This window comes from Anser anser (assembly GCF_964211835.1).
Source record: "Anser anser genome assembly, chromosome: 6".
Lineage (NCBI taxonomy): Eukaryota > Metazoa > Chordata > Aves > Anseriformes > Anatidae > Anser > Anser anser.
Genome location: NC_139726.1, coordinates 32,469,330 through 32,483,417, shown reverse-complemented (window position 1 = coordinate 32,483,417; position 14,088 = coordinate 32,469,330). Strand labels below are relative to the sequence as shown.

The 14,088-nt window shown below is 36.3% G+C and overlaps 1 protein-coding gene across 3 annotated transcripts in view; it reads left to right on the top strand.

Annotated features, from left to right (window-relative positions):
* Positions 1–14,088, top strand: part of SPAG16 (sperm associated antigen 16) — a 399,263-nt gene that overhangs the window by 41,579 nt on the left and 343,596 nt on the right. For all 3 annotated transcript variants that reach the window (XM_083841616.1, XM_083841615.1, XM_083841614.1), the window contains one exon: positions 1,943–2,091. In XM_083841616.1, the coding sequence (XP_083697742.1) occupies positions 1,943–2,091 (149 nt within the window). The remainder of the gene's footprint in view (positions 1–1,942; positions 2,092–14,088) is intronic.

Genomic DNA, 14,088 nt, shown 5'->3' with positions numbered 1-14,088 from the left:
ACTTGCCACATTTAGAGTTGATAGAAAGGACACTTAACAATAGGAGAGGAACTAGTTCACAGTTAGGATTAGGACTTGGCCATTTGATAGAATTTTCCTCTCTCTGCTATGCTTACTCAGAAGTCAGTTCTGAAGGATATGTTGGTATAACTTGATCTTACATTTTCAGCACTTGCACCCTTACTTAGGGATCAAGACCTAATTTTAAGTGGTGATATGAAAAAAGATCACTTTTGCCTAAAGGATTTAAGCAATCTAGATTGTTGCTTACTTATAAACCGAACTGAATGCTAGTATAACAAGTGGTTTTAAAAATGTGTTATAAAACTGTTACTTGCTCAGTACATTTATTGTATTTTCTGAAAACAACAGCTGCTAATTTATTACCCAATTATACTCAAAAGTTGCACTCAATGAGTTTCTTTACTCATGGTTGAATTAACTCATTGCTAGGGCTGTTTATTGTGCTTTTTCTTTCCTTTATGTGGTGTAAGTGCTCTTAGAAGGTCATGTAAGAAGTAATTTAAAAGACACCAGTTAAGTACTTAAACCTGGTTGTCCCATTTCTAGCTACAGTGCAATCAGAATAGAAAAATCTGTAAACACAAGCTGTTGCCATCTTAGTGCAAGCCCCATCCAACAGTTCTTTGGTATTTTGCCATTTTTCAGTGCTTACTGACTTTTTAAGCCCTTCAACTGTCATAACTGTGCTGGTTTACGTGTATTTCAAAGGCACCAGCAAACCAAGTACCCTGTGAATAACATGCTAATTAGTGGGTAGCAGTTATTGAGTGAGGAGAAAGTGTTTGCATGTGAAACGATTTTGCAGTATACAGCTCCTCAGAAAAAGTTACTTAGGGTATCTGTAGTGTTCACTTCGAAAGCAATGAGAATGTGAATATTTAGTTGGAGCAGACATAGCTCTTTTTATCAGTTAGTGTGTCACAGTTTGGGTATACAACAAGGTTTTGTGCTTGTTTGATCCATGATTTTTGCCTCAAGAGCAGAGAGGGATTTTTCTTTTTTTTTCCCCCTATAGTAAGTCAAAGTTTGAATTTTGTGGTCAAGGTTGAAAAAAGGTTAGTAAAACTTTGTTACAACAGCAAACATTTAGGAATGTGTAGTGTTAATTTTATTTGTTTCAGTCTGGATTTCAGCTCTAATTTTTTTCAATGTGAGTTTTTTTTTGCAAAGAACTGGAGGGGTGGTAAGTGCACAAAACCTGTTGGAATTAGTATTCCTTTCTTTTCCCTCTTGACGTTCACACACATTGCAGACCATTTTAACAAGATACAGGGATTGCAAGGGACTGTGTTCGGACATATGGAAGTTGCCAATACTGAGTGTTGGAGAATAGTATACTTTTTGCCAGATCCTGGGAGATCCAGATGCACCGTGCAATAGTCTGTATGGGCTATACCTTTCCTTGTATTCCGTTCAGCCTATTCTGACAATCTACAGCTATGATAACAGCTAAGGAGTTTTGTGCTGTTCCCTATTGGTAAGTAATTCCTTGTCCAAAAGGTGCATTGGGAGAAAGGACAAGGAAACAAAAGGAAACTCAGGCTGTAAATTAGAGAAGTGCATTGGTGGAAATATTAGGATTCAGCAAGATGATCAGTTGCATCCATTTTACTGTGATTCTTCTGTACAGCAAGATCCAAAGCCTCTGTAGCATTTTGTGGGCAAAGTCTAGGGTATCATTAGTTATGCTGAAACAGGTCACAAAGCAATCAGTGGAACAGCGTTATATGCAGTCTTGGAATACTTGACGTGCATGGCACAGTAACCTGGATATCTTTATTTAAAGTGGAATTTCTGATAGAATTTCACGTGTCTAGATAATATCAAGTAAAGAAACATTTTCCAGAAGATCAGAAGATTAAGTAAAAAAAAAAAAAAAAAGTATCCTGATTACATTAATGATGGTTTTATTTTGTAGCATGCCATGAATGTGAAAGGAAAAAAGGTTTAGAGGGTCCCACCCAGAAAGCTCTTCAGGAAGCCAGGCAGCAAAAAATGATTGATACTGAAAGGTCTTCATATGGTCCAGTTAAAGATTCTGCGAAGATAGGCAAGAGATATCCAAAGGTATGCAACATTCTTTTCAGTTACATTTTAGTAAGCTGCTGTGAAGGGTGGTTGTCCAACATGACTGAGAGCAGTCTGTCCTGTAGTGACATGTTTCATACCTGTAAATAGTACAGGTTAAGTATCAGTTTTTTAATGTGATTGCCTGAAAAAATTACTCTCAATAGAAACTAATAGGAACTCTGATTAGCTGAAACTAGCAAACTACTTCTCAAGAGCCTGATATAATCACCTTAGAGAAAGAGCACTGACTAGACATGTTTGTTGTTCTGTTTCTTTTGTAACTTTGGAGAAATCCTGGCCTATTCCATAACACTTGCAATCTTTTCAGGCATTTCAGCCTGTTTTACCAGGGTTTAAAAGATACAACATCTGGGAGACTAAAGGCAAAAAATTGGTCATCTACTAACAGTTGAAAATTTCTCAACTCGAATGGAGCAAGATGTATTGTTTTAGTTTGCAGGTTGTGCAAAATCAAAGATGAATTTCTGACAGTTTTTTTGGTTGAAATAATTTTGTTTACTCTTTTCTTTATTTTTCAAAGTTGCTTTTTAGGACTAAATTGTAGTTTTTACTTTTCCAGATTGAGGTAAACATTCTAAAATGTAGGTGGTTTTTTAGGTTCTTAAAACTGTTACATGGGCTTATTTTTCTTGTTTGGGAACTGCTGTTAGAGTTAAAAATGTTTCCGAAGAAAAACACAGCAATATTTTTGTTTACTTTGTTGTAGTCAGAATCAACTTCTGTCTTTTCCTCTCTCTGTAATGATATGTATATGGTGATTTTTTTGTGTATTTGTATCCATTTTGTTTTTCAAAGGGAGTTTTTCTGTTTGATACTGGTACGCAAGTTGTTTCTGACAAAAATTACCATTTATTTCAGTTTTCATCTTTTCGTTGTCCTTAACCTGTAAGTTTTATGTTTTTATAATGTATAGTGGTGTGTATATCTATGTTCCATTGCTCTTTAAAGCACTTGTCAATGTGTATTGGAAATAATTGTCTGCACAGCCTGCCTACGTATTAGTACCTGAGTCTTCCTGAGGCACCTGCCAGTCAGTCCATTTCCGCTTTCCCTTTTCATCATTCAGTGGTTAGAAACTTCCATCTTAGACTCTCATAGATACCTTTTCCTTTTGTTTTGACTTGTAAATGGATGAATATTTCTTGTTTTATGAAGTTCTGCTTTTATTTCTATTTCTACTGAAGTCATCAGGTTTTTTATAGCAAATTTCTATGGAGTTATGTTTCACCCCACAATACATAAGCACTGCACAGGTAGTGTGCCTGTCTGGCTTCTCTTGTTCTTTGAAATTCACAAGTACTGTTAGTTGGCAGGTTCTGGCAAGTCTCTGTGCTTCTGCAGATACTATGTTCCCAAATGAGTCCTACCAGAGGCCTTGATGTCTTTATTTAATCAATGGATTAGAAAACTGGAGTGGGTCCAGAAATAAGACATCAGAAAATATGGGCGTGTGTGAATGTACTAGATTTTGACTTGGCTAAGCGATAATCTAGAATCTTAGGTACGAGGTTAACAGATCTTTTCCAACAACAGAACCATACTCTTTTTTTTCCATTTCACATTTCCTGGGTGTATTGTTTCTACTTCCTTTCCTCCTAACAAAAGATACTACTTTAGACTACTTCATCTGAATTATAGTATTTTACTGTATTATTTTTATTATTTTATTTAGAAATAAATGGCAGAGTCTGTAGAGGGCAAGAGGGTGAGTTAAAATTGTGTTTAAAACAAGGATGCTTTGAGAACTCTGTCCTGTAGTGCTCATTTATTGAACTACAGTTTTAATCTAAATTATTAATAGTGCACTTTCACTCAACAGTTGAGCTCTGAGCACTTGTTCCAGTGGAAAGCATTAGGTATAGAAGTGTCTTGCCTTCGACAAATCATTTTATATGACGTTTGGAATCAAATTTCTATGTTCCACCTCATCTTCTTTGACTATATCAAAAGATTCTGTCACTTCTCACATCTCTTATGTGACTTACATTCTTTCATACAATAATTCATTTCAATGTGGCGATGTATTTATTAAAGAGTATGCTGTAAATTGTTCTTATTTACAATAATGAAAATAATTCTATGTGGTATAAAGGGAACTTGAAGTGTAGCCTTAGTTTAAATATGTAAGTCAACTTTACCTCCCCAATAAAATGTTAGTTAGTTAAAGTTAACAAAAATTCACAGAGTGAACTTATCCAGGAGTTTATCCAATTTTGAAATGTAGGTATTTGGATTGTATCATGTTCAGTAAAAAGCAAATATATTGTCATGAAATTGTATCCTTGAGACAAAATTGTAAACATTTGTATTGACTGTGCCATTAATGATACAGCTATGGTGATGAAAATAATTTAAGGTCTCTTCTGTGTCTTGTACCTAAATAATGATCTAACAAATGCCTGTGCTTACTTTTAAGTAAATGCAAATATGACTGAGCTAGTGCACTCACTCCAAGGACAGACAATGCATTGTGTTATTGTAATATCCTGTAATAGCTAATATGTAATTTAAAACCCAAGGTCCATTTGAGATGAAATGTATCCCTGAAACAGTGGAAAAAATATCTGGAAATTTTTTTTAATGTTTTACATTTGATTTTGAAATCCTTATTGCAAGGCTCAAATCATATAGTAACAGGCCATTAGGCTAAATTGTTTATATATCTAGCCCTTGATAAGTCAGAATCAATAGCATAAATATTATTAGATTAAGAATTTGCGTAGAGTACTGCTTTAAACATTTAAATTAAAATGCACTCACAGGTCATTAAAATTGTAGAGAACCTTTGATAATGTGGTTTTCATTATGCTGTTGAAATGTACTTTTACTATTTTTATATCATTAATTTCTCTCAGGTTCCCCACACAGTAAATTCTGTTTAATTTCTGTTATTAACAGGACAATTGCAGCTTCTCTGTCAGGTATATTAAATTTCTACGTATAATATATTACAACACCATTTAATTTTCTGAAATTTTATTTGGTGTAAAACTTTATCAAAAGGTGCATTGGACACTTCTGATGACTGTGGAACAGATTTTGAAATTATGGGGAATGGCATATTAAAGAATTACAGAAGTAAAATCCAATAATCGTACACTAGTAATAGCTTTTGTAGCTAATAAGACTATGGGTCCAAATACACGTATGAAACCCAAGTTTCCTCTCAGTTCGATGGAAGAAAGTACACAAAATACATATCTACTGTTTCTGTGCTGTCAACCAGAAGAGAAGCTAAAAGCTAAATGATTACTTGATTGGATTATTGAGCTTAAGTATAAATTATATTAATATTAATGGCATAATTGGGACAGAGTTGGAAAGATGTGGTTCTAAAATAATCAGGAAGGGTCATAAATGAAATAAGCAATCATTCTGGGTTTGACATTCATTAGAGAGAAGAAAACTGACAGATAATACAGGTATACTTATTTCTGTACTCCTTCACTGGTATTGTAAAACTCCAGTAAGATATCTAAGGAAATTAATACCAGATACAGGGGTAAAAGATCTTAGTCTGGTGTATGGAAAATAAAATGTCTATTTCAGATGAGAGGAAAAAATAAAAGCTAAGAAATGAAACACTAGTCATTATAGCTTAAGTTCTCAAAGAATTTGGGAATGAATAAATGAAAATTTAGTGAATAATTTCGTGAATGTCTGGATGAAACTAGGAAAAGATTTAGCAGTGAAAATGTATTTGCAAGGAAAAGATGTACCAATTGAGTTTAAATTGCATCCTTAACAGGATAAGAGGTCTCATGGATAGAGGAGAAGCAGTAAATATTGTTAATTTATAGTTTATTGTTAATAGGTAAGAGCCTTTATGTTTTTAATAAAGCTTTGGATACTGTTTCTTAGCTTTTGAAATCTGGCCTGATGGAAACTTTCCTAAATCAGCAGAAAACAGATTGGAAAAATACAGATATATTGAATAGGCTTCTGCAAGAATGTTTTCATTAATGGCCTGGAAAATGGAACAGAAAAAATACTAAATTTGTGGACTGCTTTATTTTATTTGGGTTTGAAGGGGGTGGAACAGTAATGATAGCTGAGGACGGGAGTACAATTCAAAACTTGACCTATTGGAGAATTGATCTAAAGAAATAACATGGAATGCAAAAAAAGGTAGGAAACTCTACCTTTACAAAAAAGATTAGCTGTACAAACATGGAACAAGAAGATAAAGGGTCAATTAAACAGCATTCCTTTATAATAGGATATAGGGTTTGTTGTGTAAAACAAGGTTGCATAAGTCAACAATGACATGATATTGCAAAATAGCTGGAAGCCATACTGCCATGCAAGCCAGGGATGTTGTAGGGGAGATGTGGAATAACCCTCCGGCTCTGTTCAGCTGGCATGTAGCTTTGACTGCAGCATCATGCTCAGTTTGAGCCCTGCTCTTCAGCAGAGAAGCGGAGCATCTACAGTAGAGCAACATGAACGACTAGAAGTCTGTGCAATAAAGTTGTCAAAGAAAAGGTGAAAGTGCATGGCTAACAGAAAAGAAAACCAGGGGGAGACAGGATATATCTTCAAAAACGAAAATTCTGCAAAAAAAGGGAAACGACCTGTTACAACAAGAAGTAATGAAGTAGAAATCCAATAAGAAAGGTTGAGACTACATATTAAAATGTATAAAAGTAAATCTGCAGCAGCACTGAAATAGATTGCCTGGGGAGGTTGTCACTGGAATAGGATAGAGAACTTTTTTGGAGGAGTTACGTATGTGTAGTGACCCTTTGGGAAAGGGGATGCATGGACTCATCAGCAGAGGATCTGTTTAGGTGCCGTCATTAGGTTTCCCAGAAAATTGTGCTTATGGGGGAAAAAGATTCTGCCTTACTGTGGTGGTTTCACCCGGCTGGACAGCTAAACTCCACCATGACCACACACGCACTCCTCTTCCTCAAGGGAATAGGGGGAGAAAATATGATGGGAAAGGGCTCAAGGGTTGAAGTAAGGACAAGGAAATTGCTCACCAATTACCATCATGGGTGAAACAGCCTCAGTGTAGGGAGATTAATGTAATGTGCTGCTTGGACTGTGTGTGGAGGACACCCTGTGGTCCCCTGGCTACAAGAACCTTGCCACACAAACCCAAAACACTTGCCCAGAAAGAGCAACTTTTAATGTTGTATAAAAGAACAGCAATATCAAACTAAGTTTCTACAGTTTCTATTAGATTCAGTGGCAGAGAAAAAGGGGAAATATTCAAATTAGTGCCTGCAGATGGGAAAGCAGTCAGATGAGCTGCCAGCCTGCGGATGTGTGCTTGTGAACTGATCAGTGTGACTAGCTCTAGGACAGCCTGAGCAGCTTCTTGTTGAGGAGCACCATCAGCAGATACACAGTGGGGGCTGGCACTACTGTGGTGTCAGTGGGTATTAAACAGCAAAGAGCAGTCATCTTTAGGGTATGATGCCTCTCTGCTTATGGAATTACTGTTCTGTGACCCAGATGTTAAGAATACGATCCATTTAACGTAAGCTAAAAAGGTTCTTTAGTTGATTTTGATGGAATCTAATTTAAAAGAATTAGATCTCTTGCTAGGTAATAGCATTTTAAAGCTCCTACTATAAACTTTGAAAACGCTTTAAAAAAACACACTTCATTTTAGGTGAAATATATGCTTTTGTTTTAATTTGTATGTTAGGCCATGCAATAGATGATATGTTGCTGGCTTTAGTTTTAGGCTTTGCCTAAATGTGTCTTTAAATGTCACACCTACATGGAGAAAACTAAAAAAAGAAAAAAGCTCAGAATGTTATCTACAAATAAAGATGGATCTAAAATACAAGTCTAAAAGAAAAATGTGTAAAAGACAACATAGATATAATTTTCCATACATCATTGCAGCTTTGTTAAATCAAGATACCCAAAGCCATGCATTTGTAGAAATAATTACATTTGATACTTTAAACCATTGGCCCTTGATAAAATTATCTTGCAGAGCGTCCAAGGGGATTCTTTTTGCTAAAAAACGTTGCTTGTTTTGAGTCATTACATGCTGCTAAGTAATGAAATAACAGGCCCCTGAGACTGAAAATGCATAGAGAAGAGTTTTGGAAAGTAAGATGTATTTGATCTAGTTGTAGATACGCTTTACATAGTCATATATTTCTGTAGCTGAGTAGAAATACTGTGACAGATTTTAGAATAATAGCCCACCTTCTGAGAGACTGTGAATCTCTTCCTTGCTATAACAGCAAAAAGTGCTGACGATAAAGCTGCTAATTTTTTTATATGCAGATGTTTCAATTTCCTGGAAAAGGGACCTATTGAAATTGCCTTGAATTTAAAAAACAAAACCGCATACACACAAAAAGAAAAACACACACACAAAAAAGGCCTGTCAGATTTGTTGAGAGATTGAAAAATTAGTTAAATGTAACCAAGAATAGCTGTTGCTATCTTCCTCGGGACAGCCCTGTCAAAGCGGGAGGACTGGGAATTGTTGTGCATAGGTTTCCTCGTGCCGCAGGAGTTCCTGCAGTGCACTGTCTCATTTGCTTTGTGCTCTTCCAGTGGCTTTGACTCTGCATGATTTCAGAGGACTTGACAAGAGAACAAGAGCCCCATACAAAGCGCGCAGCGGGTGACAGAGCTTCACTTGTACAACTGTCAGTAACATCAGCGTGGTTAGGCCTGTGAGACCGTAATTGAGTAATTTCATTAACTGTGGAATAATGCTTTGTTTTCCTTTTATTTAAAGCATCAAGACTTTGAAAATTCAGCAATTGTTTGGGAATTTTAGAGGGGATGAGCAGGAGATGGGTTCAGGTGTGCTTATTCCTTCACGAAGACGTTCACTGTGCTTGCAGCATGCTTTCTGAAACATGCTCAGGTGAAATCCCACCAAAGCAGCTTATGCCAGTACAACTTTCCTTTGTAACTGCGCGGTTGTAATGCTTTTTTAAAGGTATAGCATTTCTAAGGTGTCTGCTCTTTAAAGGAAAGAGAAATTACGAAGTATTATTAGAATGGCCTCTGCAACACTTTTGGCAGTTCAGCCTCTGGGTGCCTGGGTTAGGATGCAATTGCTATGAAGCTCATTACACTTGAAAAATACAGATTGTTTTTAAAAAGTGATTTTTTCCCTGTGTGAGGGAGAAAAAATGAATTCCACAGAAGTCTATTTCCAATTATAATTCTTCTCTTATTCAAGTTCTATTTTACTGTAAAAATTATACAACACAAGAGGTGGGAAGAGCTCTGTAATAACTTCGGCAACCTTATATACATAGTTACAGTTTCTAATACAACAAAGCAGTGGTCTGTTTTGTTATTTTTAGGTATTGGTAAAATTCATGTAATATGTTAATTACAATTAACTGGAATTGATATAAACTTGGAAGTCAAAATGTTCAGAATGGTGAATGTAGGGGAATAATCAGTGCTATTTTTAAACAAATGTTCTTCCAGAAGAACCATTAGCAATATAAAAGTCAGTGGTTAACTTACACTGGTGTTCCAGAGATATGGTTAAAAGGAAGGAGCAGTATGAAGGAAGAAGCTACTGCATGATACGCTTAGGGAAAAAAAAGAAGCAAACTTAATGGTGATTGAATGAGGCCAAAGTTAACAGTACTAGTTGTTTTCCATTTTTCCATTTTAATATAGTTCAGTGTAAATTATTCATCCATAAATCTGGAGGTCTTTCGAATTACAGAAGTGTGATTGAAATATGAAATAAGAACTCAGACCTCTAAAATCTGGAAGGAAGGGCTCAGGTGCTCACTGACTGTGGTATTTATTTTTTAAATTAACTATTCTATGCTAAGTTATGGATTTTGGTGTTTCAGTCTTTTTCCAATATTTAAACAAAGTCTTTGCATATGTAAGCATCACTAAGGCAAATGAAATTGAGCATTAGTGTTTAGTTTTCATGGTAACGAATCTTTCTACCGTGCCGTAAGTATTCCAGCAGGAGCATGTGCTGCTCATCATATGCAGGGCTGTTTGTCTTGTATATTCAAACAATGCTTGACTTTTGGGAGTAGAAAATAGTCTTAATTGTTTTTGTTTGAATACTGTGGATATGAAAAGAAATAAGGCTGTATGCCAAACAGCTTATGAATTAATAATCAGACACTTCCCCAGAAAATTTCATTATATTTATTTGAGTGTCACATTATTGTGAAGATGATATTAGTGTGTCACAGGACTTCGCATAATTGGATTTTCAGTTCAAATTTAGGCCTGGCAGGGTTGGTCAGGACTAAAGCAAGTTGTTGTGTAATCAAGGGTTTGCTGATCTTACCTTTTCCTGTGCCTGCAGTAACCCAAATAAGGTCTCTGTCAGCAGGGAGGCTGAGGTCTGACAGAGCGCTGAGAATTTATGGTCTCCTTAGGCTTCGGGAGGAGCATAACTGGGATGGAGAAGTTCTTGTTGGCCTTTCTGTGTTTGAGAAAGGTCCTCTCAGGCTGCTGCCTTCCACCCCATTCGTACTTTCTTTGTCCTTAATACTAGCCCGTGCTCTAGATGGCTGAACAAGTGTCAGACAATAACACCTCTGCAGGTAAGGGTTATATTTTCCTGAAGAAAGCTTCCTTGGTGAAGGATTCCTCCTTGGAAACTGCCCTTTAACGATGTATATTCAAGTGGTGTTTTTTTTTTTTTTTGTCAGTGGAATAGAAATCATTTACAGAGTAATGTTTAGACAGTGAGGGTGGATCAAGTCTGCTGCAGCTAAAGGCAATCACTTGTGTAAAGCGCAGCTGCTAAACAGCATATGTTCTACAACAGACAGCAATTTTGTTGTTAAGTGTGCTTTCATACTCTATTGCAAAGGTATTTGGTTTTACATAAGTGCAGTCTAATTTCTTAAAATGGAATTTTGCAACAGTCTCTTAGAGCTTTGTCTTTGGGAAAAAACACTGTGTGATTTTTTGTACTCAAGTAGCTTCATAACTCATCTCAAAGAATGTTTTTTTTGTTTCCTGTCAGTGCTGCTTTCCTCTCCCGAGCAGCTACCCCTCTCTTCCCTACTTCCACTCCTTGTAAATGCTCTAGGTTCTTTCAACTAAGGTACCGAATTACGAAGTGTTTACAGAAGTTTGAAAGGCTAGTGTAGAATTTGGTTACTCAAAGCACGGGCCAGATGATGCTGAAATGATGGCAGTATCACCATATACTCATCCAGCAAACTCAGTTTACTTGTAACTCTTGTATAATTTGTGACATTTTCCTGTATTTATGTTCACGAAGTTTTTATTTGGTGTATGTACAATTCAGATAACGTTAAATATTGTAGGTCATCCAGAGCAGATCAGCCAATCACACAATTACTACACATCCAAAGAAGCTTTTATTACTGCAGGAATGTTTTGCTCATGCTAGAAAGCAAACAAGCATAACAAACCTACAATGCATTCTGTGGCACCTGTAAAGAAATTGTTCTCTTGAAGTAATACAGCAAAAATTGAGAGTGTCTGCCTTGATTTAAATGTCAAAAGCAATTTCCACAAGTTTTCTTAGGTTAAAAAGAACAAAAACAAGAAAAGGAAAAAATCACCAGACTTTTTAAAAAAGACAGTCATGCACACCGGTACTGTTTGTTCAAGTGAGAATTCTTTGTGTGTTTCATATTTCCACACTTCTGGTGTATACTGATACTATTATTTTTAAGTTTGGTTAGGATACTTGGTTCTTGTAGCTAATGTAGTAACAATGCATACTATACCTGTGACATCTCAGCTGCTTATATATGCATTTTTCATGCCCTTACCCTAAAAAACGTCTGTAAAAGGATGTTCTTAAAAGGAAAGATGTTAACAAGCTCCCTTCTTCACACTTCATATAAAATGTGTTGCTGTTTCATATGGTGTTCATGTGCAAACCTGGAGACAGCAGATAAAATAATCAAGGAGCAGCACATCTCCATGTTAATGTGATAGGGGAAATACCCCAATTCTGTATTTAAGCATAGATCATAGGGTTGGTTAACATGAGAAATTATCCTTGGTTTTGCATTATTCCAAGCATGAAAAATAGTAATAAAGGTAGGAATGAAATAGGAGCTATTTTTACTTTTAAAGACTATCCTTAAAAAAAATAAATCCTCATTTCAAGTGTATTTTACTTGAAATTTTTGCTATGCAGTCAGTTGTTAAATTATTGTTTTTGTCCAAACAAAACAGTAATTTGAAAGAGATGTTGTCTTGAGTTCCAGGGTAGAGGCTCTGGCAGCTTTTTCTTTTGCTGCTCCCGTTCTCTGTTGTTGACTCAACTTCCCCTGATCTGATCTTACCTCTCCAGCTTCTCTTCTGTTTTGCTAACTGATGCTTCACGGCCAGTTTTTGCCTGCCACCAAAGCTCTGAACCACACGTGTGTAGACTTCCTTTGATCTCACAAATCCACCCAGGCTAAAATGGTTTTGAAAATAACAGTGAAGAGAAGCTGAAAGGGCTCTGCTGGCACTATGGCTTATTTATAGTGTTTTGTTTGTTTTTAAATGGAAAGCAGCCTATTATGTACTAATTAAGTATTTCAGAAAGTGTGTGAACATAAAAACAATGAGAGGGGAAGGAAGGCTGACAGTATGGGGGACACATTTAAAGTTAATTGGATACATCCCATGTTGTATTTGATAACTCCTGTGTTCTTCCCCAAAACACAACCAAACTTTAAAGCGCACGTGTATATTGTCAACCTTGGTGCCAAGTTAACTTATTTTTGGTCTGAGAATTACAGGAAAGAGCTCTTTACAATCTGTGTATAGTTTATTTCCATTTTCATCAGGATACACACACAGTAAGCTTCTAGCCACCATCTGGTAATCTGTATGAGTCGACAGCCTCAGTGCCAGTAAAACTGGCTGTGCGTGCCAGAGCTGTGGTTAGGAGCTTAGTCAGAACACACCAACACCTGTGCAGGAGACTCTTCTTACTCAGTTATATCAGCTACTCCGCAAGGCCTTAGATTGTCTTAAAATTTATTGTTTGAAACAACCCTTTTCTGGTTCTTTGGAATAAAAAGTTTGATTTTTAATAATTTATGGATGTCAGGACAGATTTTAAATGGGAGGCTTTGGAGCTAGAAATATTGTTCCTTATATTTCAAATCCCGTTTTTATTACTTTTAAAAATCTTTCTGCTAATTGAATTCATTCATCATGAATTTCATGTCAGAAGAAAGTTACTATGCTAAAAGTTAAGAGAAGAAGCAAGCAAAGTGTAACCTTGTTTCGGTTCCAGTCAAAGGGATTTGAATATCCCTTTAGTATGTATCATTGGATTGTGCTGTTCAATATACTAATGACACAGCTGAGACTGGTTTTTGTTACTTGATGCTATCTTATGGTCAGTCTGCATCCAGTTCTATTTCGGTTATTAGCTACACAAGTAGAATGTGCCCATCTTTTAGGAGTGAGACGTTGATCTAGTTTATATCCTCTTAATGTGCTTTAGAGGCACATCCAAATGAGTAGGCCATTTACCAAAGAGTTGTCAGGTTTTCTGTTTTTCTTAAAATAGTGCCTATGCACTTAGACGCAGTTAGTATTTGAAGTTCTGCGAAGGTGTTGGGATTCCTGTCACTGAATCCAATAGGAGTAGATGCCTAAATGCTTTTGAGGATTTAAGGGTTATATGCCTTGACTGGATTGGTATTGTTGTCTAATAACTTTTCTAAACATGCTAAAGAGTTAAATATCCAGCTTCTGTTTAAAGTCAGTAATAATGTACTGCAAAGGCTAATTTTCTTGTAATCTACTAGCTTAATAACCAGTTGAACAGATCTAATGGTTTGTTGCCACTGACCAGGTTACAGTTTTCTGCCTCAATTTTCTCCTTTCTCCTTTCATTATTTGCAGAACATAATTTGTTTTTGTGGTGGTGGTGTTCTGCTGGGTTAGGGGGGTCAGCTGGATCACCATGGGGTCAAACCAGTGCTGGTCAGTGTAAGGGAAGGCAAAGCTGCATCAGCATGTGTGAGGGCAAAGGATCATCTCTGACTGCTAGGTGTT